We start from the raw sequence: 24,787 nt of genomic DNA, 5'->3' as shown, positions 1-24,787 counted from the left end.
GAGGGCTCGTAGGCTACACCGCTAGTTTCGCGGGATCAACCCACTTCATCCGGCCTCCGAGGCCGGATGAAGTGGGTTGATCCCGCGAAACTACGGGTGTAGCCTCCGAGCACTCCAAGAAGACGCCGATCCTACTCGTGTCCCAGGACTCCAAGGACGAATGACCGTTACCCAGCGGTGAGTGCATACTATCTTTTTTCTTCATATTGTTTATTTAAAGGGGTACTCCCATGCCGGAGCCTTCTGAACATCCGGTTAAGAAGGCTTGGATCAGTGGTCACAACATCACGGCCATGCCCCCTTATGGCATCACGTCACGCTCCCTCCATTGATGTTTATGGGAGGGGCCGTGATCACACCTATAGATATCAATGGAGGGGGCGTGGTGTCACTACTCCAAGCCTTCTGCACCGGATGTTCAGAAGGCTGGGGCACAGGAGTAACCCTTACTTTTTATTTTGGGTTGGAAATCTTCATAGTCTCCAGTGCTAACCCGTTTGCAGCATTGACAAATCTTATTGTCAGTATGGCTGATGAATTGTGGTTTGAATCTAACCCAATGAGACAAAAGTAAGTGGTGCTTTTTAGATGGCCAACGTGTCGGAGAATCTGGGCGCTAGTTCTAAAATGTATTGAATATTAGTTGATGCTTCTAGTTCCCTTATTACGGTGAAGACCATGAGCGGTGGTCTTGTCCAGCCTGATGACTTCATACAAACCTTCGGTGCTCTGTGGTTTCTTCTGGTCAGTGAGGAGCACGTTCTGAGTGATGCTTGTTCTCCCTAGTTCGGAATCATCCATGCCTTCATGAAGAATATATTCGGGCTCTAGAATACAATATAGGTGTTACAGGGTTGGTTTTTTGAGTTATTGGTCCTATAGTACTTACAGGAAGAAGTTTTGGATGTGGTAGAAAGGACCTGTACCTTCTGCTTCATGGTCATGTCTACTAAGATCTCCTTACTTCTTGCAGACCAGAATATATGGGGCATCTGATACCTTCCCAGTGTTTACCATGGACTGTACCTGGGAAGACCATTGTCACATATTTCCGACATGTTCTATAATCTCTGTGTGGCCATCAATGTAGGTGTCACTAGTGGGATCTCAGTTAATGGCCATAGTGTTTACTAAAGAGTTCATGTTGGCGGGGGGGGGGGGGGGGGAGATTATTGTCCAACCTTTTGTCTGTATACAGACCTTCAGTCCCCTGTGATTGAGCGGTGATGACTTTAATTTGGATGGGGTCTGTCTTCCCCAAATCTGAACCATTGGCCCCTTCATCATGAAATTCTCCACCAAAAGGCTCTACAAAAAGAACACAGGGCGATTGGTTAGGGATCGTTGGAATATGTTAGTTCCGGAACCATGAACCGTCTAGCTGTGTGTTCTCCTGACAAGATGGCTAATATTTTCCACCACGTCTTGATACAGATCTGAGGGATGACAACATTATTATGGGTAATGTTTGTCTAAAGGGCTCTAGAAGGCAATATAGGTGTTACAAGGTTGGTTTTTGGGTTATTGGTCCTACAGTACATACAGGAAGAAGTGTTGGATGTGGCAGAGAAGACTTGTACCTTCTGCTTCATGGTCATGTCTACTAAGATCTCCTTACTTCTTTCAGACTAGAATATATGGGGCATCTGATACCTTCCCAGTGTTTACCATGGACTCTACCTGGGAAGACCATTGTCTCATATTTCTGATATGTTCTATAATCTCTGTGTGGTCACCAATGTAGGTGTCCCTAGTGGGAAACCAGTTCTTGGCCATAGTGTTTACTGAAGAGTTCACGTTGGGGGGGTAAGATTATTGTCCAACCTTTTGTCTGTATACAGACCTTCAGTCCTCTGTGATTGAGCGGTCATGACTTTAATTTGGATGGGGTCTGTCTTCCCCAAATCTGAACCATTGGCCCCTTCATCATGAAATTCTCCACCAAAAGGCTCTACAAAAAGAACACACAGGGATTGGTTGGGGATCTTTGTAACATGTTAGTCCAAGAACCAAGAAGAGATAATACACAACAGTAGATATCAGAGCGGCACTGCCATTACATAGACAACCAATAGGGTATATTGCTGGATCAAGGATACACGGTGCAGGTACTGAGGTAGTACTTGTCTAACGGTGGTGCTAGGACAATAAGCATAGAGCACAATCAAAAGTAAATCGCAGCAAAACAAGACAGCAATCCTGCACTTACCGCAAACATATGAGTCACGCGGCTCCTCTTACAGGACCTCCGACAGACAGGCAGACGAAATCAGCGTGGGGTGCTCAGAGCGCCCCACTCTGATTTCGTCTGCCTGTCTGTCAGAGTTGCCGTGTGACTTGTATTTTTGCGGTAAGTGCAGGATTGATGTCTTGTTCTGCTGTGATTTACTTTTGGACCTCAGTTCATGGCCATAATGTTTACGGTTCATGTTGGGGGGTGAGAGGGTAAGATTATTGTCCAACCTTTTGTCTGTATACAGACCTTCAGTCCCCTGTGATTGAGCGGTGATGACATTAATTTGGATGGCGTCTTTCTTCTCCAAATCTGAACCATTGGCCCCTTCATCATGAAATTCTCCACCTAGAGACTCTACAAAAAGAACGCAGGGGGATTGGTCAGGGGTCATTGGAACATGTTAGTCCAGGAACCAAGAAGAGATAATATAATGTCTTTATAAGATATCTAGCTGTGTGTTCCCCTAATAAGATGGCTAATATTTTCCACCACGTCTTGATACAGACCTGCTGTGATATGTGGTTTCTTCTAAGGGATTACGACATTATTATGGGTTATGTTTGTCCTCTTTGGATCAGAACCATTGACACCTTAATTTTCAAATTCTCCATCAAGAGGTTAACTAAGACATGGAGGGTTATTAGGAAACCATGGGTCCATTCGCACAGGAATGAAGAAGCTGAAGCATCTTTCAACCGTATAAGAAGATTGGTGGTTTTTACTGGTCTAGTTTGATGGTCGTTACTTGTTCTTCTCTATTGGGTTCGAAATTGTCTCATAGTCTCCAGTGCTAAACTCTTTGCAGCATTGATGAATCTTATTTTCAATATGAATTGTGGCTTGTGTAACCCAACGAGACCGAAAAAAATTGTGCTTTCAAAAGGCCAATATGTCGGAGAATCTGGGCGCTAGTTCTAGGATCTGATGAATGTTAATTGATGCCTCTAGTTCCCTTATTAAGGTGAAGACCATGAGCGGTGGTCTTGTCCAGCCTGATGACTTCATACAAACCTTTGGAGCTCTGTTGTTTTTTCTGGTCAGTGAGGAGCACGTTCTGAGTGATGCTTGTCCTCCCTAGTTCGGAATCATCCATGCCTTCATGAAGAATATATTCGGGCTCTAGAATACAATATAGGTGTTACAGGGTTGGTTTTTGGGTTATTGGTTCTACAGTACATACAGGAAGAAGTGTTGGATGTGGTAGAGAAGACTTGTACCTTCTGCTTCATGGTCATGTCTACTAAGATCTCCTTACTTCTTGCAGACCAGAATATATGGGGCATCTGAAAACTTCCTAGCTCTTACCATGGACTGTACCTGGGAAGACCATTGTCACATATTTCCGATATGTTCTATAATCTCTGTGTGGCCATCAATGTAGGTGTCACTAGTGGGATCTCAGGTCATGGCCATAGTGTTTACTAAAGAGTTCATGTTTGGGGTTGAGGGGGTAAGATTATTGTCTAACCTTTTGTCTGTATACAGACCTTCAGTCCTCTGTGATTGAGCGGTGATGACTTTAATTTGGATGGCGTCTGTCTTCCCCCAATCTGAACCATTGACCCCTTCATCATGAAATCCTCCACCAAAAGGCTCTACAAAAAGAACACACAGGGATTGGTTGGGGATCATTGGAACATATTAGACCAAGAACTATCTGGCTGTGTGTTCTAACAAGATAGCTAATATTTTACACCACGTCTTGACACATATCTGTTGAGATCTGTGGTTTCTTCTGAGGGATGACGACATTATTATGGCTAATGTTTGTCTAAAGGGCTACTAGAAGGCAATATAGGTGTTACAGGGTTGGTTTTTGGGTTATTGGTCCTACAGTACATACAAGAAGAAGTGTTGGATGTGAGAAGACTTGTACCTTCTGCTTCATGGTCATGTCTACTAAGATCTCCTTACTTCTTGCAGACCAGAATATATGGGGAATCTGATACCTTCCCAGTGTTTACCATGGACTGTACCTGGGAAGACCATTGTCTCATATTTCTGAAATGTTCTATAAGTTCCACCAATGTCGGTGTCACTAGTGGGATCTTCGTTAATGGCCATAGTGGGAAATTTATCAAAACCTGTGCAGAGGAAGAGTGGTGCAGTTGCCCATAGCAACCAATCAGATTGCTTCTTTCATTGTTAACCGCTTAAGGACCCGGCCATTTTTTGAACATCTGACCACTGTCACTTTAAACATTAATAACTCTGGGATGCTTTTACCTTTCATTCTGATTCCGAGATAGTTTTTTCATGACATATTCTACTTTATGTTAATGGTAACATTTTGTCGATACTTGCATAATTTCTTGTTGAAAAATTCCAAAATTTGATGAAAAAATTTGAAAATTTTGCATTTTTTTTTTAACTTTGAAGCTCTCTGCTTATAAGGGAAATGGATATTCCAAATAAATTATATATTGATTCACATATACAATATGTCTACTTTATATTTCCATCATAAAGTTGACATGTTTTTACTTTTGGAAGACATCAGAGGGCTTCAAAGTTCAGCAGCAATTTTCAAATTTTTCACAAAATTTTCAAAATTGGAATTTTTCAGGGACCAGTTCAGTTTTGAAGTGGATTTGAAGGGCCTTCATATTAGAAATACCCCACAAATGACCCCATTATAAAAACTTCACCCCTCAAAGTATCCAAAATGACATTCAGTAAGTGTGTTAACCCTTTAGGTGTTTCACAGGAATAGCAGCAAAGTGAAGGAGAAAATTCAAAATCTTAATTTTTTTACACTCGCATGTTCTTGTAGACCCAGTTTTTGAATTTTTACAAGTGGTAATAGGAGAAAAAGCCCCCCAAAATTTGTAACCCAATTCCTCTCGAGTAAGGAAATACCTCATATGTGTATGTCAAGTGTTCGGCGGGCGCAGTAGAGGGCTCAGAAGGGAAGGAGCAACAATGGGATTTTGGAGATTGAATTTTGCTGAAATGGTTTTGGGGGGGCATGTCACATTTAGGAAGCCCCTATTGTACCAGAACAGCAGAAAACCCCACATGGCATACCATTTTGGAAACAACACCCCCTCAAGGCACGTAACAAGGGGTCCAGTGAGCCTTATCACCCCACAGGTGTTTGACGACTTTTCGTTATTGTCAGATGTGTTAATGAAAAAAAATAAAAAGTGCATTTTTCAAAAATATACAATTTTTACAAGGGGTAATAGGAGAAAATTCCCCCCAAAATTTATAACCCCATCTCTTCTGAGTATGGAAATACCCCATGTGTGGGCGTAAAGTGCTCTGCTGGCGCACTACAATGCTCAGAAGAGAAGGAGCGCCACTGAGCTTTTGGAAAGAGAATTTGTTTGGAATGGAAGTCGGGGGCCTTGTGCATTTACAAAGCCCCCCATGGTGCCAGAACAGTGGACCCCCCACATGTGACCCCATTTTGGAAACTACACCCCTCACAGAATTTAATAAGGGTGCATTGACTATTTACACCCCACTGGCATTTGACAGATCTTTGGAACAGTGGGCTGTGAAAATGAAAAATTAAATTTTTCATTCTCATGGACCACTGTTCCAAAAATCTGTCAGACACCTGTGGGGCGTAAATGCTCACTGCACCCCTTATTACATTACATGAGGGGTGTAGTTTCCAAAATGGGGTCACATGTGGAGGGTTCACTGTTCTAGCACTATGGAGGCTTTGTAAACACGTGGCCTTCAATTCCGGACAAATTTTTGCTTCAAAATCCCAATGGTGCTCCTTCTCTTCTGAGCATTGTAGTTCACCCGCAGAGCACTTTACATCCACATATGGGGTATGTTCTTACTCAGAAGAAATGGGGTTACAAATTTTGGGGGGCTTTTTTTTCCCTATTTTCCCTTGTGAAAATGAAAAATGTAGGGTAACACCAGCATTTACGTGAATTTTTTTTTTTTTCATTTTCCCATCCAACTTTAATGAAAATTCGTCAAACACCTGTGGGGTGTAAATGCTCACTATACCCCGTGTTACATTCTGTGAGGGGTGTAGTTTCCAAAATGGGGTCACATGTAGGTATTTATTTTTTTGCGTTTATGTTAGAACTGCTGTAAAATCAGCCACCCCTGTGCAAATCGCCAATTTAGGCCTCAAATGTACATGGTGCGCTCTCACTCCTGAGCCTTGTTGTGCGTCCGCAGATCATTTTACGCCCACATATGGGGTATTTCCGTACTCAGGAGAAATTGTGTTACAAATTTTGTGGGTCTTTTTTTGCTTTTGCTGCTTGTGAAAATGAAAAGTATGGGGCAACACCAGCATGTTAGTGTAAAAATTTTCATTTTTTTGCACTAACAGGCTGGTGTAGCCCCCAACTTTTCCTTTTCATAAGGGGTAAAAGGAGAAAAAGCCCCCCAAAATTTGTAGTGCAATTTCTCACGAGTACGGCGATACCCCATATGTGGTCCTAAACTGTTTCCTTGAAATACGACAGGGCTCTGAAGTGAGCGAGCGCCATGCGCATTTGAGGACTAAATTGGGGATTGCATAGGGGTGGACATGGGGGTATTCTACACCAGTGATTCCCAAACTGGGTGCCTTCAGCTGTTGCTAAACTCCCAGCATGCCTGGACAGTCAATGGCTGTCCGGAAATGCTGGGAGTTGTTGTTTTGCAACAGGTGGAGGCTCCGTTTTGGAAACACTGCCGTACAATACGTTTTCATTTTTATTGGGGGGGGGGGGGGGCAGTGTAAGGGGGTGTATATGTCGTGTTTTACCCTTTATTATGTGTTAGTATAGTGTAGTGTTTTTAGGATACATTCGCACTGGCGGGTTACGGTGAGTTTCCGACTAGGAGTTTGCGCTGCGGCAAAATATTTGCCGCAGCCCAAACTTGAAGCAGGAAACTTACTGTAAACCTGCCCGTGTGAATGTACCCTGTACGTTCACATGGGGGGGGGGCAAACCTCCAGCTGTATCAAAACTACAACTCCCAGCATGTACTGACAGACCGTGCATGCTGGGAGTTGTACTTTTGCAACAGCTGGAGGCACACTGGTTGGAAGACCTTCAGTTAGGTTCTTTTACCTAACTCAGTATTTTCCAACCAGTGTGCCTCCAGCTGTTGCAAAACTACAACTCCCAGCATGTACTGATCGCCGAAGGGCATGCTGGGAGATGTAGTTATGCAACAGCTGGTGGTACGCAACTACAACTCCCAGCATGTCGACACAGCTGTTTTCTATTTGGGCATGCTGGGATTTGCAGTTTTGCAACATCTGGAGGGCTACAGTATAGAGACCACTGCACAGTGATCTCCAAACTGTGGCCCTCCAGATGTTGCAAAACTAAAAATCCCAGCATGCCAAGACAGCAAACCCCGATCCCCCTTATATTCCGGGTCACCATAGACCGGTGTGAATTCACCTGCGATTTTGGGGTGGGGGGGGGGTCTGATGACCCTCCTGGGCATGTGCAGTCACCCTGGTCCGGTCCCCACCCAGCGCACGGCAGGGACTGAAATTCCCACGGGCGTATGGATACGCCCTTCGTCCTTAAGTACCAGGGCGTCAAGGCGTATCCATACGCCCTAGGTCTTTAAGTGGTTAAAGAGGCCTGTGGAAAATGAAAGAAGCAATCTGATTGGTTGCTATGGGCAACTGCACCGCTCTTCCTCTGCACAGGTTTTGATAAATCTCCCCCATAGTGTTTACTGAAGAGTTCATGTTGGGGGGGGGGGGGTAAGATTATTGTCCAATCTTTTATCTGTATACAGACCTTTAGTCCCCGGTGATTGAGCGGTGATGACTTTAATTTGGATGGCGTCTGTCTTCTCCAAATCTGAACTATTGCCTCCTTCCTCATGAAATTCTCCACCAGGAGACTCTACAAAAAGAACACGGGAGGATTGGTCGGGGATCAGGGGAACATGTTAGTCCAGGAACCAAGAAGAGATATTATTATGTCTTAGAAGATGTGGTGGTGACATTGGAGACGCTTGGTACCATTGACATCTTCAGCAGCATTAGCCTCTGTGGTATGAGAATAAAAAGCATTGGTTATGGGTGGAGTTGACATGGAATTAAAAGGAAAAGTCAAGAAGAAGTCCCTTAGCGACCATCCCTCCATATCCATTGGATGTGGTAACCAGTATACAACCAACAACGCCATTCCTAGGTTTAGGTTCAAAGAGATGAAGAACATACAGGGGGAGATTTATCAAAACCCGTCTAGAGGAAAAAGTGTTGTTGCCCATAGCAACCAATCAGATCGCTGCTTTCATTTTTCAGAGGCCTTTTCAAAAATGAAAGAAGCGATCTGATTGGTTGCTATGGGCAACTCAGCACTTTTTCCTCTGAACGGGTTTTGATAAATCTCCCCCAATGTCTCCATTCATACATAAAGTCATTGTGCATGGCCTAGTATCCGCACTATCCTCAGTCTACTCCATTTGCTGCCCCTCACGTACTTACCAGCTGTTGTCTTTATGATGGGTCCACTGGATAAATTTGGTGATTCTGATGGTCCAGGAGCGGGAAGAGCATTGGCGTGTTGGATTATGGCTTGTTTAATGTAAGAAGGGAGGAACTGTGAAGATTCTCCTGAAAAATATAAACTCCAAAATAGGTGCACTTTAAAATCAACTGGTGCCAGAAAGATAAACAGATTTGTAAATTACTTCTATTAAAACATCTTAATCCTTCCAGTACATATTAGCTGCTGAATACTCTCTGCTGAATCAAGAGCACCGTGCTCTCTGCTGACATCTCTGTCCATTTTAGGAACTGTCCAGAGTAGGAGAAAATCCCCCCTATGCTGCTCTGCACAGTTCCAAGGCTATACTAATTATGGGGTCTGCCCTGTAATTCAAATTAAAGGGGTACTCCGGTGGAAAACATTTATTTCTTTATTTTAAATCAACTGGTGCCAGAAAGTTAAACAGATTTGTAAATTACTTCTATTAAAAAAATCTTAATCCTTCCAGTACTTGTTAGCTGCTGAATACTACAGAGGAAATTATTTTCTTTTTGGAATACAGAGCTCTCTGCTGACATCACGAGCACAGTGCTCTCTGCTGACATCTCTGTCCATTTTAGGAACTGTCCAGAGCAGCATTTGTTTTCTATGGGGATTTTCTCCTACTCTGGACAGTTCTTAAAATGGACAGAGGTGTCGGCAGAGAGCACTGTGCTCGTGATGTCAGCAGAGAGCTCTATGTTCCAAAAAGAAAATAATTTCCTCTGTAGTATTCAGCAGCTAACAAGTACTGGAAGGATTAAGATTTTTTAATAGAAGTAATTTACAAATATGTTTAACTTTCTGGCACCAGTTGATAAAAAAAACAAAAAAAAAACAACAAATATATATATATGTATAAATAAAAAAAAGTTTTCCACCGGAGTACCCCTTTAACAAGAGGGGGGGGGCAAAATGTTCTTATCTTGTCCATGTGGATTGGTTTCATAGCAATCTATGACAGGGGTGTAGGTATAAAATACTCCTTAAAGGGGTTATCCGGAAAAAAAAATTTCTATATATCAACTGGCTCCAGAAAGTTAAACAGATTTGTAAATGACTTCTATTAAAACAAATCGTAATCCTTTCAGTACTTATGAGCTGCTGAAGTTGAGTTGTTCTTTCCTGTCTAAGTGCTCTCTGATGACACCTGTCTCGGGAACTGTCCAGAGTAGAAGTAAATCCCCATAGCAAACCTCTTCTGCTCTGTGCAGTTCACGAGACAAGCAGAGGTGTCAGCAGAGAGCACTGTTGCCAGACAGAAAACAACAACTCAACTTCAGCAGCTGATAATTATTGGAAGGATTAAGATTTTTTATAGAAGTAATTTACAAATCTGTTTAACTTTCTGGAGCCAATTGATATAAAAAAAATAAAAAATAAACAGTTTTTTTTCCTCCCTGGAATACCCCTTTAACAGAGTGAGGACTTCATATCTTAACTGAGAGTGTGAGTGGAAGGCAGAGTAGTGGGGTTTTCCTTGGCACCACCTTACACTATAAGTATCTTTTGATCCTCTGCTGCAGTTTTTCCCAACCAGGGTGCCTCCAGCTGTTGCAAAACTACAACTCCCAACATGCCCGGACAGCCTTTGGCTGTCCGGGCATGCTGGGAGTTGTAGTTTTGCAACAGCTGGAGGCACACTGGTTGGGAAAAACTGCTCTACTGCAAGGATATGTCAGTAATGGAGGCTACTGACGCCTCCTATTGGGTTGTACAGTCTTTATGAGCCTCTCACATTTGTTCTCCGGTCCTGACCTTTCCTAGAAAAAGACAGTAAAACTGCAACACTTGTCCCTTCGATCGGATGACGGGGACAGCGGACAAGAGGTCGGAGGTCAGTCTATTCAAAGAATTTAGAAAGGTCAAAGAGGAGAGGAGAATGGACCTGATGAGAGAGCAGCTTGTTATATCACAGCTGCCGAACCAATAAAAAAAGTACTTCTGTCCTTAAAGGGGACCGGCTATCAAGGAGGTCCCCGAAAGCTTCCTCCACCCCACCAGCCATGATTGATAGAGCTCTAAGATTTGGGTCTGGGCAGAGATCAATCAATCAAGGCCGGCAGGGCGGGCAGAAGCTGCAGGGGCCGCCCCAATGACCCCAAATCCATGATGCCATATATGTTGCATGTTAATATGTCCATACAGTGCATAAAAAAATACCTCCAGATAATGCAGAAATATCAACATCATATAGGGCTTGAATAATAATGTCATACACAGTACCACCATATGATGCATAAATAATACCGCCAACTATGCATAAAAAGTGTCATTATAGGGTGATTAATAATAATAATGCCCTACAGTGCATAAGTGGTACCACTATGTGGTGCACAACTAATACCACCATAAAATGCATAAAAAGTGTCATTATATGTTGATTATTAATAATAATAATAATAATAATAATAATAATAATGCCCTACAGTGCATAAGTAGTACCACTATGTGGTGCACAACTAATACCACCATAAAATGCATACATATTACCCCTATCTGGTGCATAAATAATATCCACATACAATGCATAAAAAGAACCACCATATCGCACATACATACTACCATATTGTGCATAGCTAACAATGCTATACAGTGCATAAACAGTACTATTATATAGTGTAAAATAATACCTCCATACAATGCATAAATAGTTCTACGGTCTGCAGCATAAATGATACCTTCATACCATGCATAAAGAGTATACAAAAAAGAAGGACTCTTGGTTAAAAATAAAAATGGAGGCTCTTAGCGCACTTTTTGATCAAAATGTGTCCCCCCCCCCATCCACCACGCGGAGGTGGCCTCATTTCAGATGGGACCCTAACACTCATGCATAAAGAGTACATCCATAGGGGGTATAAGTACTATCTTCATACTATCAATAAAGAGTAATACATCAATACAATGGATAAATAGTACCACTATATGGGGTATAAGTAATATCTTCATATTATCAATAAAGAGTAATACATCAATACAATAGATAAATAGTACCACTATATGGAGTATAAGTAATATCTTCATATTATCAATAAAGAGTAATACATTAATACAATGGATAAATAGTACCACTATATGGAGTATAAGTAATATCCTCATACTATGAATAAAGAGTAATACATATACAATGGATAAATAGTACCACTATATGGAGTATAAGTAATATCCTCATACTATCAATAAAGAGTAATACATATACAATGGATAAATAGTACCACTATATGGAGTATAAGTAATATCCTCATACTATCAATAAAGAGTAATACATCAATACAATAGATAAATAGTACCACTATATGGAGTATAAGTAATATCCTCATACTATCAATAAAGAGTAATACATCAATACAATAGATAAATAGTACCACTATATGGGTATAAATAAAAGCTTCATACTATAAATAAAGAGTAATACATCAATACAATGGATAAATAGTACCACTATATGGAGTATAAGTAATATCTTCATACTATCAATAAAGAGTAATACAACAATACAATAGATAAATAGTACCACTATATGGAGTATAAGTAATATCCTCATACTATCAATAAAGAGTAATACATATACAATGGATAAATAGTACCACTATATGGGGTATAAGTAATACATCAATACAATAGATAAATAGTACCACTATGTGGGGTATAAGTAATAGCTTCATACCATCAATAAAGAGTAATACATCAATACAATAGATAAATAGTACCACTATATGGGGTATAAGTAATAGCTTCATACCATCAATAAAGAGTAATACATCAATACAATAGATAAATAGTACCACTATATGGGTATAAGTAATAGCTTCATACTATCAATAAAGAGTAATACATGTACAATGGATAAATAGTACCACTATATGGGTATAAGTAATACATCAATACAATGGATAAATAGTACCACTATATGGGGTATAAGTAATACATCAATACAATGGATAAATAGTACCACTATATGGAGTATAAGTAATATCTTCATACTATCAATAAAGAGTAATACATCAATACAATGGATAAATAGTACCACTATATGGAGTATAAGTAATACATCAATGCAATAGATAAATAGTACCACTATATGGGTATAAGTAATATCTTCATATCATGCATAACTAATACTGTCAGAGTTGTAGAAATGGTTACGCCACATGGTAAATATTGTCTTGTCTATATCTTAGAGGTGTCAAGTTGGAGGTCCAGTGACCCCTGGACATGAAAAGATGTGACTTATCGCTATATAGATATATATATATATATATATATATATATATATATATATGAGTATATATTTGTGACTTACCTATATAGCATGAAAGTGCAGCCAAAATCAGCAGGGAATGTCTCATGTTCCTGCAGCACCAAGAATCTACATCTTGTATGGGGATTGTATATGGTCACCTTTATAACCAGGGAGCGAGGAGACCTGGAGGGGAACACTTTGTCACTAGGAAACAATAGGGACACACCTTGTGAGCAAAGGCTCATCTGAGTGGAGTGTACTTAACTGGGCTGAGCGTGTAAAGGACAAATGTGGATGTGGAATCCATTATGTCAGCTCTGGGTCAGTACTAGAGAACACTGCTAGAGGCTGCTCCAGAATATACAGGGTGAGGATAGAGGATATAATGTCCTATACAGGGTGAGGATAGAGGATATAATGTCCTATACAGGGTGAGGATAGAGGATATAATGTTCTATACAGAGTGATGATAGTGATATAATGTCCTATACAGGGTGAGGATAGAGGATATAATGTCCTATACAGGGTGAGGATAGAGGATATAATGTCCTATACAGGGTGAGGATAGAGGATATAATGTCCTATACAGGGTGAGGATAGAGGATATAATGTCCTATACGGGGTGAGGATAGAGGATATAATGTCCTATACGGGGTGAGGATAGAGGATATAATGTCCTATACAGGGTGAGGATAGAGGATATAATGTCCTATACAGGGGGAGGATAGAGGATATAATGTCCTATACAGGGTGAGGATAGAGGAGACCATGTCCTATACAGGGTGAGGATAGAGGATATCGTGTCCTATACAGGGTGAGGATAGAGGATATAATGTCCTATACAGGGTGAGGATAGAGGATATAATGTCCTATACAGGGTGAGGATAGAGGATATAATGTCCTATACAGGGTGAGGATAGAGAATATAATGTCCTATACAGGGTGAGGATAGAGGAGATAATGTCCTATACAGGGTGAGGATAGAGGAGATAATGTCCTATACAGGGTGAGGATAGAGGAGATCATGTCCTATACAGGGTGAGGATAGAGGATATAATGTCCTATACAGGGTGAGGATAGAGGATATAATGTCCTATGCAGGGTGAGGATTGGGCTTTCTGCCCAATGCCTTGGCTGCTAGGGTCTATCGGTACTATACACTTACCCCCTAGAACACTCCATTCCAGACAACATTCACACATTCTGTTACCTTACATTTGTGTGTGCATGTGCATTTAGTTAGCCACAGGAATACCGTCTGGCCAGTAAAGTACCCTGGACACGCAGAGACAAGAAGAAAGACATTAGTTGCATGACATTTAGTGCATAACAGTGGTATGGACTGGCATAAGACAGGTTACCGTCTCTAATATACCTTTAATTGTGTGCTTGTGAGATAGGTAGGTGAATTTAGTGCTCTATGTGTACTAAACTTGTAGATGTATACTAATAAAGTTTTGTGTGTACTGAATTTTATGTGTACTGAATTTATATGTACACTAATGTAGTCAGTCTTGGTATCTGATTTGTTAGGTGTTAGTGGAAAGGTGGTTTTCTTGTTTCTCCCAGTGGAGCTGGGACAGTACCTGGGTAGAATCACTATAACACCTCTATATAATTTTGTACTCATGTACAGTAAACCATTTACATTTTATTCCATTTTAGGTGAACATAACTTTTATTGCTTGTAGGCACAAAGGTTAAATACCAGTAGCAAATAATTAAGTTGGTCAGGTTAGTGCCAAATAGTGCACAAAATATATATTACTTTTATCACATATACAATAACGTGCATGTAAGGCTCAACAGTCCACCTACATTATGGAGTCTTTTGTTAGGATCACGGCTATGGCCGGGCACCAGACTTAATAGGATCTCTTATGGCAAGGAGTCTCTTGGCCGGAGCCGGGCACAAACTTACGAAAATGGTTACTTTACAAACGGTAAAACTTCTTGGCGCAGTCCTGCCAGGCACTTGACTTGAACTGTTGCGGATAATGATAACCTGAAACAATAAAGAAGCTACTAGTGTACCACACAGTTAGTCAAATGCAAAAATTTCAGATGTTTGCTCTTCTTGCTTCCCAACCTCGCCTGTCAGTGTGATTCCTGCTTTGAGACATATATCTTGGAGCACGAGGTTGGGTTTTCTCTGTGGAATGAACACAGGTGTCCCAGGCCACATTCGTCAGCCGGGACTGTGTTATGGTCAGATTAACATTGACCACCACACTGACCTCAGTGACTGAGGCCACAGGTACAACTGTAGGTGCCGGCTGGTTCGACCACACCCGGGCGGGGAGTAGGCCTAGACACATTGGTTGGTGCCCGTTGGTTAGGCCTCACCTCCGCAGGGCGAGTAGACCTGGGCACACTTTCTGTGAGAGAAGATGCTGAGCTGGACCTCTTCAGGAATTTAGGAGCCATGGCAGGCGCCTCGGACATGTAGGTCTCCTCCTCAAGAGGGGTGTCGGGGATCTTCATTGGTCTCAGCTCAAAAGGATCTTCTTCCCAGTCGTTCGAAGGGAAATACGTGAAGGGTTGTATGAGTTGTGTCCTTGGACCTGGTAATAGTTGCGGGCCACTCTCCACGTAGACTCGTCACCGGGGTATATTTCACAATTTCACCCCTCTCTAGAGAGTGGAGGGCTGGAGGCAGATAGTCCCGCTGAATGGCTCTCCTGTTTACAAGAATGGTACCTCCATGCCGGCAGTCTAGGCTAAAATTTTTTGCCTAAAGTCTATCTGTGTGTTATACGCCGATAAGCCGCTGCAGTTCAATGATTTAAAGCGGGCGCTTTAAATCAATGAACTGCAGCGGCTTTTGCAGGTGCAGAGACCTGCCGTCGCTGACAGCTTCTCTGCCCCTGCTTGTCCTTGGGTCTAGAGCCCTGCCGCTGCCCCTTCTCTCCCCCTGGCTATCGGTGCCGCTGCCCCATTGCTGGCGCCGATAGCCAGGGGGAGAGAAGCGGCGCCGATAGACAGGGGGAGAGAAGGGGCAGCGGCACCCATTGCCGACACTGCTGCCCCGTTGCCTCCCCCATCCCCGGTTGTATAATTACCTGTTGCCGGGGTCGGGTCCGTGCTGCTTCTGGCCTCCAGTGTGGCGTCCCCTGCGTCGTTGCTATGTGCTGCGAGACGCAATGACGAGTGATGTCACTCGCCATTGCGCCGCGCAGCGCATAGCAACGACGCAGGGGACGCACACCGGAGGCCTGAAGCAGCGCGGACCCGACCCTGGCAACAGGTAATTATACAACCAGGGATGGGGGAGGCAACGGGGCAGCGGCACCGGTAATGGGTGCACCGATAGCCAGGGGGAGAGAAGGGGCAGCGGTGCCGATAGCAGGGGAGAGAAGCGGCGGCAGAAGGCTCTAGACCCCAGGAAAGGCAGAGGGAGAGTAGCCGGCAGCGACAGCCTCTCTCCCCCTGCCTTTCCTGGGGGCTTCTGCGGGGTCAGAAACAGTGTATCGGGGTATACACATGCACACACACGCACCCTAATTTTACCAAGGATATTTGGGTAAGAAACTTTTTTTACCCAAATATCCTTGGTAAAATGAGGGTGCGTGTTATAGGCCGGTGCTTGGTATACCCCAATAAATACGGTAGCTACTGCTCTAGTAGGGTGAGCTTTAACAAATTCAGGGGGCTCCAGACCCTGAGAAACATGAGACTCCCGAATAGCTTGCTTAATCCAGCGACTAATAGTTGGTTTGGAAGCTTTGTGACCTTTACGGGCACTAGAAAAAAGGATAAGAAGGTTTTCATCCTTACGGAACTCCTTGGATCGATCCAGGTAAATCCTGAGACATCGCGAGAGGCCGAGGGTACGAAGGCCTCTATCTTCATCTGAGGAAGGGAACGGAGATAACACAGGAAGAGAAATAACCTGGTTGTTGTTAGTAAAAGTTGGCACTTTAGGGATAAAAGTAGGCAAAAACTTCAAAAGGACGCGGTCCGGGAGGAACTGAATATAGGGCTCAAAAGCTGAAAAGGTTTGGACTTCTCCAACTTGTTTCTGCAGAGGTAATGGCCAACAAAAAGGTAATTTTAAAGGTACTCCGCCGCTCAGCGTTTGGATCAAAATGTTCCGAACGCTTAGAGCCGGCTCCGGGAGCTCGTGACGTCATAGCCCCACCCCCTCAATGCAAGTCTATGGGAGGGGGCGTGACATCCGTCACGCCCCCTCCCATAGACTTGCATTGAGGGGGCGGGGTGTGACATCATGAGTGGGTGGGGCTATAACGTTACGAGCTCCCAATGCCGACTCTAAGCATTCGGAACATTTTGTTCCAAACGCTGAACAGCGGAGTACCCCTTTAAGTGTAAGAAATTTTAGATCCACCTCCTCCAGAGGCTCAAAGAGGTGATAACCCCCTGAGCACGACTGATAAATCCCATGCAGGGATAGGTCGGATAATTGTAGGCTTAATTCTAGAAGCTTCTTTCAGGAATCTTCTAATTAGGGGGTCTTGAGAAAGTGACATATTGAGGAAGGCCGAAATAGCAGAAACTTGCACTTTATGGGTGGAAGATGATAATCCTTTGTCCAATCCGTCTTGAAGGAATTGAAGAATGGTAGGGATGGAAGGATTCTTGGAGGATAATTGGCGCAGGCGACACCAGGATTAGAAAATGTTCCAAATTCTTCCATAAGCTCTTGTAGTAGCTTCAGATCTGGAGTGCGATAGAGTCCTCAAGACCACCCCTGAGAGCCCTTCTAAGAGTGGAAGCGACTGATCGACCTCCAGGCTGTCAGGTTGAACATTCGTAGGTTAGAGCAGCTGTGAGTGTCCCCGACACTATTGCTTGCTCTGGGGGAAGCCGTAGAGGCTTCACCCCTGTCAGCATCACGGCCCCCCGACCTGATGGACCTAAGGAGCCGCTGAGTTTTTTCTGGGAAAAACAGGTATTGAAATTTGTCTTCTTCAGAGGACGAAGATTGAGAATCTTCACGGGCAGCTTCCCCAGACACCTCCATAGATCTTGGTGGCGAGGATGGTCTAGTGCACTTGGCGGCCACCAACTGTTTCAATTTCTCTAAGGAGGCTCCCATTGTGGACACATTAGAAGAGACGAAGTCACCCAGACCACCATATCCTGCATGGATGGTTCCGGTTGGGCCTGACGGATGGCAGGATGGGCAGCAGGAGAATTGGTAATTATCGTTCAGGAGTGCCTGACAATCGTGGCACTGCAGACGTTTCCTTTTAGAGGTGGCCTTTTTAGGAGTTGCCTCCCAGGTCCCATCGGCCGAAGACATGCTCTGAAAGAGATGGAAGAGTTTAGAATGGGAAGGGGAATACATCAGACCAAAGGGGGAAAAAGGCTTTACCAAGGAAAGCACAGAAAAAGTAGCAAACGCAGAAAGTATTATAGCAAAACTATAAGACACCAAGAAAGTAGCAAGGAACTACCGCTCTAGGAGTCCAGAGGTCTGCACTGATCAGGTTTAACCCCTACAGGACCCATGACGTAACGGTACGTCCCGACACCCTGGGTCTTAAGGACCAGGGACGTACATTTACGTCATGGGCAGTTTTAGTCCCCGCCGTGCGCCGGGCGGGGATCGGAGCGTGATGGCTGCTGAAATCATTCAGCAGGCATTCCGTGCAAATGCCCAGGGGGGTCATCAGACCCCCCCATGTCGGCGATTGCGGCAAATCGCAAGTGAATTCACACTTGCGATTTGCGCGATTCCGGGTCATTACGGGTCTATAGTGACCCGGTGACCCGGAATGTAAGGGGGATCGTGGGTGTCTAAGACACCCACGATCCCCCTGTAGCGATAGGAGTGAGGTGGCACGGGTGCCACCCCTCCTATCCCTGCTATTGGTGGTCTAGACGCGACCACCAATAGCAGATCGGGGGCGGGGGGGTTTGCTTTCGTTTTCCCCATCCTGCCCTCCCACAATAGGCGGGGCAGGACGGGGAAACGACGGGGAGCGGCGCCGAAGATCCACTTACCGATCCGGGCGGGCGTCGGAGGCTGCCGGCGACAGAGATCGGCGGGCGGCGATGACGTGCGGCTGGATCCGACGGAAGCCGGTGAGTTGCCTAGCAACATCTGGAGGGTACAGTTTGAGACCATTATACAGTGGTCTCTAACTGTAGCCCTCCAGATGTTGCAAAACTACAACTCCCAGCATGCCCAGACAGCTGTTTGGGCATGCTGGAATATGTAGTTTTGCAACAGCTGGAGGGCTACAGTTTGAGACCACCTATATAGTGGTCCCTAAACTGTAGCCCTCCAGATCTTGAAAAACTACAACTCCTAGCATGCTCAAACAACTGTTTGCTGTCAGGGCATGCTGGGAATTGTAGTTTTGCAACAGCTGGAGGACCACAATTTGGAGATCACTTTGCAGTGTTCTCTAAAACTGTAGCCCTCCAGATGCAAAACTGCAAATCCCAGCATGTCCAAATAGCAATCAGCTGTCTCGGCATGCTGGGAGTTGTAGTTGCGTACCTCCAGCTATTGCATAACTACATCTCCCAGCATGCCCTTCGGCGATCAGTACATGCTGGGAGTTGTAGTTTTGCAACAGCTGGAGGCACACTGGTTAGAAAATACTGAGTTAGGTAACAGAACCTAACTGAAGGTTTTCCAACCAGTGTGCCTCCAGCTGTTGCAAAAGTACAACTCCCAGCATGCACGGTCTGTCAGTACATGCTGGGAGTTGTAGTTTTGAAACAGCTGGAGGTTTGCCCCCCCATGTGAACGTACAGGGTACATTCACACGGGCAGGCTTACAGTAAGTTTCCTGCTTCAAGTTTGGGCTGCGGCAAATTTTTCGCCACAGCTCAAACTTCTAGCGAGAAACTCACCGTAACCCGCCAGTGTGAATGCACCCTAAAAACACTACACTACACTAACACATAATAAAGAGTAAAACACTACATATACACCCCCTTACACTGTCCCCCCAATAAAAATGAAAAACGTATTGTATGGCAGTGTTTCCAAAACGGAGCCTCCAGCTGTTGCAAAACAACAACTCCCAGCATTTCCGGACAGCCACTGACTGTCCAGGCATGCTGGGAGTTTAGCAACAGCTGGAGACACCCTGTTTGGGAATCACTGGCATAGAATACCCCTATGTCCACCCCTGTGCAATCCCTACTTTAGTCCTCAAATGCGCATGGCGCTCTCTCACTTCAGAGCCCTGTCGTATTTCAAGGAAACAGTTTACAGCCACATATGGGGTATCTCCGTACTCGGGAGAAATTGCACTACAAATTTTGGGGGGCTTTTTCTCCTTTTACCCCTTATGAAAAGGAAAAGTTGGGGCTACACCAGCTTGTTAGTGTAAAAAAAATAAAAAAATTTACACTAACATGCTGGTGTTGCCCTTTACTTTTTATTTTCACAAGCGTTAAAAGGAAAAAAAGACCCACAAAATTTGTAACGCAATTTCTCCTGAGTACGGAAATACCCCATATGTGGGCGTAAAATGCTCTGCGGACACACAACAAGGCTAAGGAGTGAGAGCGCACCATGTACATTTGAGGTCTAAATTGGTGATTTGCGCAGGGGTGGCTGATTTTACAGCGTTTCTGACATAAACCCCCCAAAAAATATACCCACATGTGACCCCATTTTGGAAACTACACCCCTCACGGAATGTAATAAGGGGTACAGGGAGCATTTACACCCCACAGGTGTCTGACAGATTTTTGGAACAGTGGTCCGTGAAAATGAAAAATTTTATTTTTCATTTGCACAGCCCACTGTTCCAAAGATCTGTCAAACGCCAGTGGGGTGTAAATACTCACTGCACCCCTTATTAAATTCTCTGAGGGGTGTAGTTTCCAAAATAGGGTCACATGTGGGGGGTTCCACTGTTCTGGCACCACGGGGGGCTTTGTAAACGCACATGGCCCCTGACTTCCATTCCAAACTATTTTTTTCCCAAAAGCTCAATGGTGCTCCTTCTCTTCTGAGCATTGTAGTGCGCCAGCAGAGCACTTGACGTCCACACATGGGGTATTTCCATACTCAGAAGAGATGGGGTTACAAATTTTGGGGGGTCTTTTCTGCTATTAACCCTTGAAAAAATGTGAAATTTGGGGGGAAACACACATTTTAGTGAAAATTAATATTTTTTTTTTTACATATGCAAAAGTCGTGAAACACCTGTGGGGTATTAAGGCTCACTTAATTCCTTGTTACATTCCTCAAGGGGTCTAGTTTCGAAAATGGTATGCCATGTGTTTTTTTTTTGCTGTTCTGGCACCATAGGGGCTTCCTAAATGCAACATGCCCCCCAAAAACCATTTCAGAAAAACGTACTCTCCAAAATCCCCTTGTCGCTCCTTCGCTTCTGAGCCCTCTACTGCGCCCGCCGAACACTTTACATAGACATATGAGGTATGTGCTTACTCGAGACACATTGGGCTACAAATATAAGTATACATTTTTTCCTTTTACCCCTTGTAAAAATTCAAAAATTGGGTCTACAAGAACATGCGAGTGTAAAAAATGAAGATTGTGAATTTTCTCCTTCACTTTGCTGCTATTCCTGTGAAACACCTAAAGGGTTAATACACTTACTGAATGTCATTTTGAATACTTTGGGGGGTGCAGTTTTTATAATAGGGTCATTTGTGGGGTATTTCTAATGGGAAGACCCTTCAAATCCACTTCAAACCTGAACCGGTCCCTGAAAAATAGTGAGTTTGAAAATTTTGTGAAAAATTGGAAAATTGCTGCTGAACTTTGAAGCCCTCTGGTGTCTTCCAAAAGTAAAAACTTGTAAATTTTATGATGCAAACATAAAGTAGACATATTGTATATGTGAATCAAAATTTTTTTTATTTGGAATATCCATTTTCCTTACAAGCAGAGAGCTTCAAAGTTAGAAAAATGCAAATTTTTCATCAAATTTGGGGATTTTTCACCAAGAAAGGATGCAAGTTACCATAAAATTTTACCACTATGTTAAAGTAGAATATGTCACGAAAAAACAATCTCTGACTCAGAATGATAAGTAAAAGCATTCCAGAGTTATTAATGTTTAAAGTGACAGTGGTCAGATGTGCAAAAAACGCTCTGGTCCTAAGGTGTAAAATGGCCTGGTCCTTAAGGGGTTAAAAGGGGTACTCCCGTGGAAAACTTTATTTTTATTATTTTTTATTTTTTTTTAAATCAACTGGTGCCAGAAAGTTAAACAGATTTGTAAATTACTTCTGTTTAAAAAATCTTAATCCTTCCTGTACCTTTTAGTGGCTGTATACTACAGAGGAAATGCTTTAGTTTTTAGATTTCTCTGATGTCATGACCACAGTGCTCTCTGCTGACCTCTGCTGTCCATTTTAGGAACTGTCCAGAGCAGGAGAAAATCCCCATAGCAAACATATGCTGCTTCCTAAAATGGACAGCAGAGGTCAGCAGAGAGCACTGTGGTCATGACATCAGAGAAATCTAAAAAGTAAAGCATTTCCTCTGTAGTATACAGCCACTAAAAGGTACAGGAAGGATTAAGATTTTTTAAACAGAAGTAATTTACAAATTTGTTTAACTTTCTGGCACCAGATGATTTTTTAATTTTTTATTTTTTTAAAGTTTTCCACGGGAGTGCCCCTTTAAATAGCCCCCTGGCGCCAAAACTAAGCACCCCCCCAAATAATAAAGAGTTCAGGAGAAAACTGAAGTAGCCGTCCGAGAACGGAAGTCATGTCAGACGCTAAAACCGACATGTCCCCGCTCTCAGCAGGGCGCGGCGCGGCGCGCGCATCGGGGGAAGGCTCCTCCACCGACGGAGCAGGAGAGAGGAGAACAGCAGTAGTGTGAGAACAGCAGTAGTGTGAGAACAGCAGTAGTGTGAGAACAGCAGTACCCTGTGAGAACAGCAGTACCCTGTGAGAACAGCAGTACCCTGTGAGAACAGCAGTACCCTGTGAGGATGCAGAGTCTGCAGAGAAAGACACATAGTGCAGACATAGAGGGATGTCAGAGTAAGAAAAATAAGCATGAAAGCAAATTATAATAAGAAAAAAAGGTCCAGAATAACGGAACACCACCAGTCCAGAATAACGGAACACCACCAGTCCAGAATAACGGAACACCACCAGTCCAGAATAACGGAACACCACCAGTCCAGGATAAATGAACACCACCAGTCCAGAATAACGGAACACCACCAGTCCAGACTAACGAAACACCACCAGTCCAGGATAACGGAACACCACCAGTCCAGAATAACGGAACACCACCAGTCCAGACTAACGAAACACCACCAGTCCAGGATAACGGAACACCACCAGTCCAGGATAACGGAACACCACCAGTCCAGAATAACGGAACACCACCAGTCCAGACTAACGAAACACCACCAGTCCAGGATAAATGAACACCACCAGTCCAGAATAACAGAACACCACCAGTCCAGAATATCGGAACACCACCAGTCCGGAATAACGGAACACCACCAGTCCGGAATAACGGAACACCACCAGTCCGGAATAACGGAACACCACCAGTCTGGAATAACGGAACACCACCAGTCCGGAATAACGGAACATCACCAGTCCAGAATAATGGAACACCACCAGTCCAGAATAACGGAACACCACCAGTCCAGAATAACGGAACACCACCAGTCCAGAATAACGGAACATCACCAGTCCAGAATAACGGAACACCACCAGTCCAGAATAACGGAACACCACCAGTCCAGAATAACGGAACACCACCAGTCCAGAATAACGGAACACCACCAGTCCAGAATAACGGAACACCACCAGTCCAGAATAACGGAACCTCACCAGTCCAGAATAACGGAACACCACCAGTCCAGAATAACGGAACACCACCAGTCCAGAATAACGGAACACCACCAGTCCAGAATAATGGAACACCACCAGTCCAGAATAACGGAACACCACCAGTCCCGAATAACGGAACACCACCAGTCCAGAATAACGAAACAAACACCACCAGTCCAGAATAACGGAACACCACCAGTCCAGAATAACGGAACACCACCAGTCCAGAATAATGGAACACCACCAGTCCAAAATAACGAAACAAACACCACCAGTCCAGAATAACGGAACACCACCAGTCCAGAATAACGGAACACCACCAGTCCAGAATAACGGAACACCACCAGTCCAGAATAACGGAACACCACCAGTCCAGAATAACGGAACACCACCAGTCCAGAATAACGGAACACCACCAGTCCAGAATAACGGAACACCACCAGTCCAGAATAACGGAACACCACCAGTCCAGAATAATGGAACACCACCAGTCCAGAATAACGGAACACCACCAGTCCCGAATAACGGAACACCACCAGTCCAGAATAACGAAACAAACACCACCAGTCCAGAATAACGGAACACCACCAGTCCAGAATAACGGAACACCACCAGTCCAGAATAATGGAACACCACCAGTCCAAAATAACGAAACAAACACCACCAGTCCAGAATAACGGAACACCACCAGTCCAGAATAACGGAACACCACCAGTCCAGAATAACGGAACACCACCAGTCCAGAACCTGACCAAAGGACAGATAAAAACACAAGGGGGCCGGGGTATTCGTCTCCTTTATATAGGGGATGTGGGAGGGTCTATATACACATTTTAGAGGTTTGTTAATAAACTTTCCACCGGTCCTAACCAGTTCCACAGGGGCAGAATACCCCATCTGTGCCACTGGTTAGGACGTAAGGGAACCATGTCTTATACAGGATGAGGATGGAGGACACCATCTGGGGGGAGATTCACCAAGACCTGTGCTGAGGAACAGTTGACCAGTTGCCCATAGCAACCAATCAGATTTTGTGGAGGCATTTTCAAAAATGAAAGAAGCGATCTG

The 24,787-nt window shown here is 43.9% G+C and overlaps 1 protein-coding gene across 6 annotated transcripts in view; it reads right to left on the bottom strand.

Annotated features, from left to right (window-relative positions):
- The window catches only part of LOC130367573 (uncharacterized), a 43,547-nt gene that overhangs the window by 11,971 nt on the left and 6,789 nt on the right, over positions 1-24,787 (bottom strand). For 2 of the 6 annotated variants that reach the window (XM_056570069.1, XM_056570070.1), the window contains exons 1-8: positions 8,193-8,407; positions 7,966-8,073; positions 3,724-3,831; positions 3,248-3,355; positions 2,483-2,590; positions 1,844-1,951; positions 1,201-1,308; positions 720-827 (exon numbers count right to left, since the gene is read on the bottom strand). In XM_056570069.1, the coding sequence (XP_056426044.1) occupies positions 720-827; positions 1,201-1,308; positions 1,844-1,951; positions 2,483-2,590; positions 3,248-3,355; positions 3,724-3,831; positions 7,966-8,073; positions 8,193-8,391 (955 nt within the window). In that variant the 5' untranslated portion in view covers positions 8,392-8,407. Of the gene's footprint in view, positions 1-719; positions 828-1,200; positions 1,309-1,843; positions 1,952-2,482; positions 2,591-3,247; positions 3,356-3,723; positions 3,832-7,965; positions 8,074-8,192; positions 8,408-8,660; positions 8,790-13,009; positions 13,154-24,787 lie in introns of those variants that run through there. The other 4 variants (XM_056570071.1, XM_056570072.1, XM_056570073.1 and 1 more) reach the window with 4 other exon arrangements.

Source organism: Hyla sarda, chromosome 4 (genome assembly GCF_029499605.1).
Source record: "Hyla sarda isolate aHylSar1 chromosome 4, aHylSar1.hap1, whole genome shotgun sequence".
Lineage (NCBI taxonomy): Eukaryota > Metazoa > Chordata > Amphibia > Anura > Hylidae > Hyla > Hyla sarda.
This window is presented reverse-complemented; position numbering and strand designations above follow the sequence as displayed.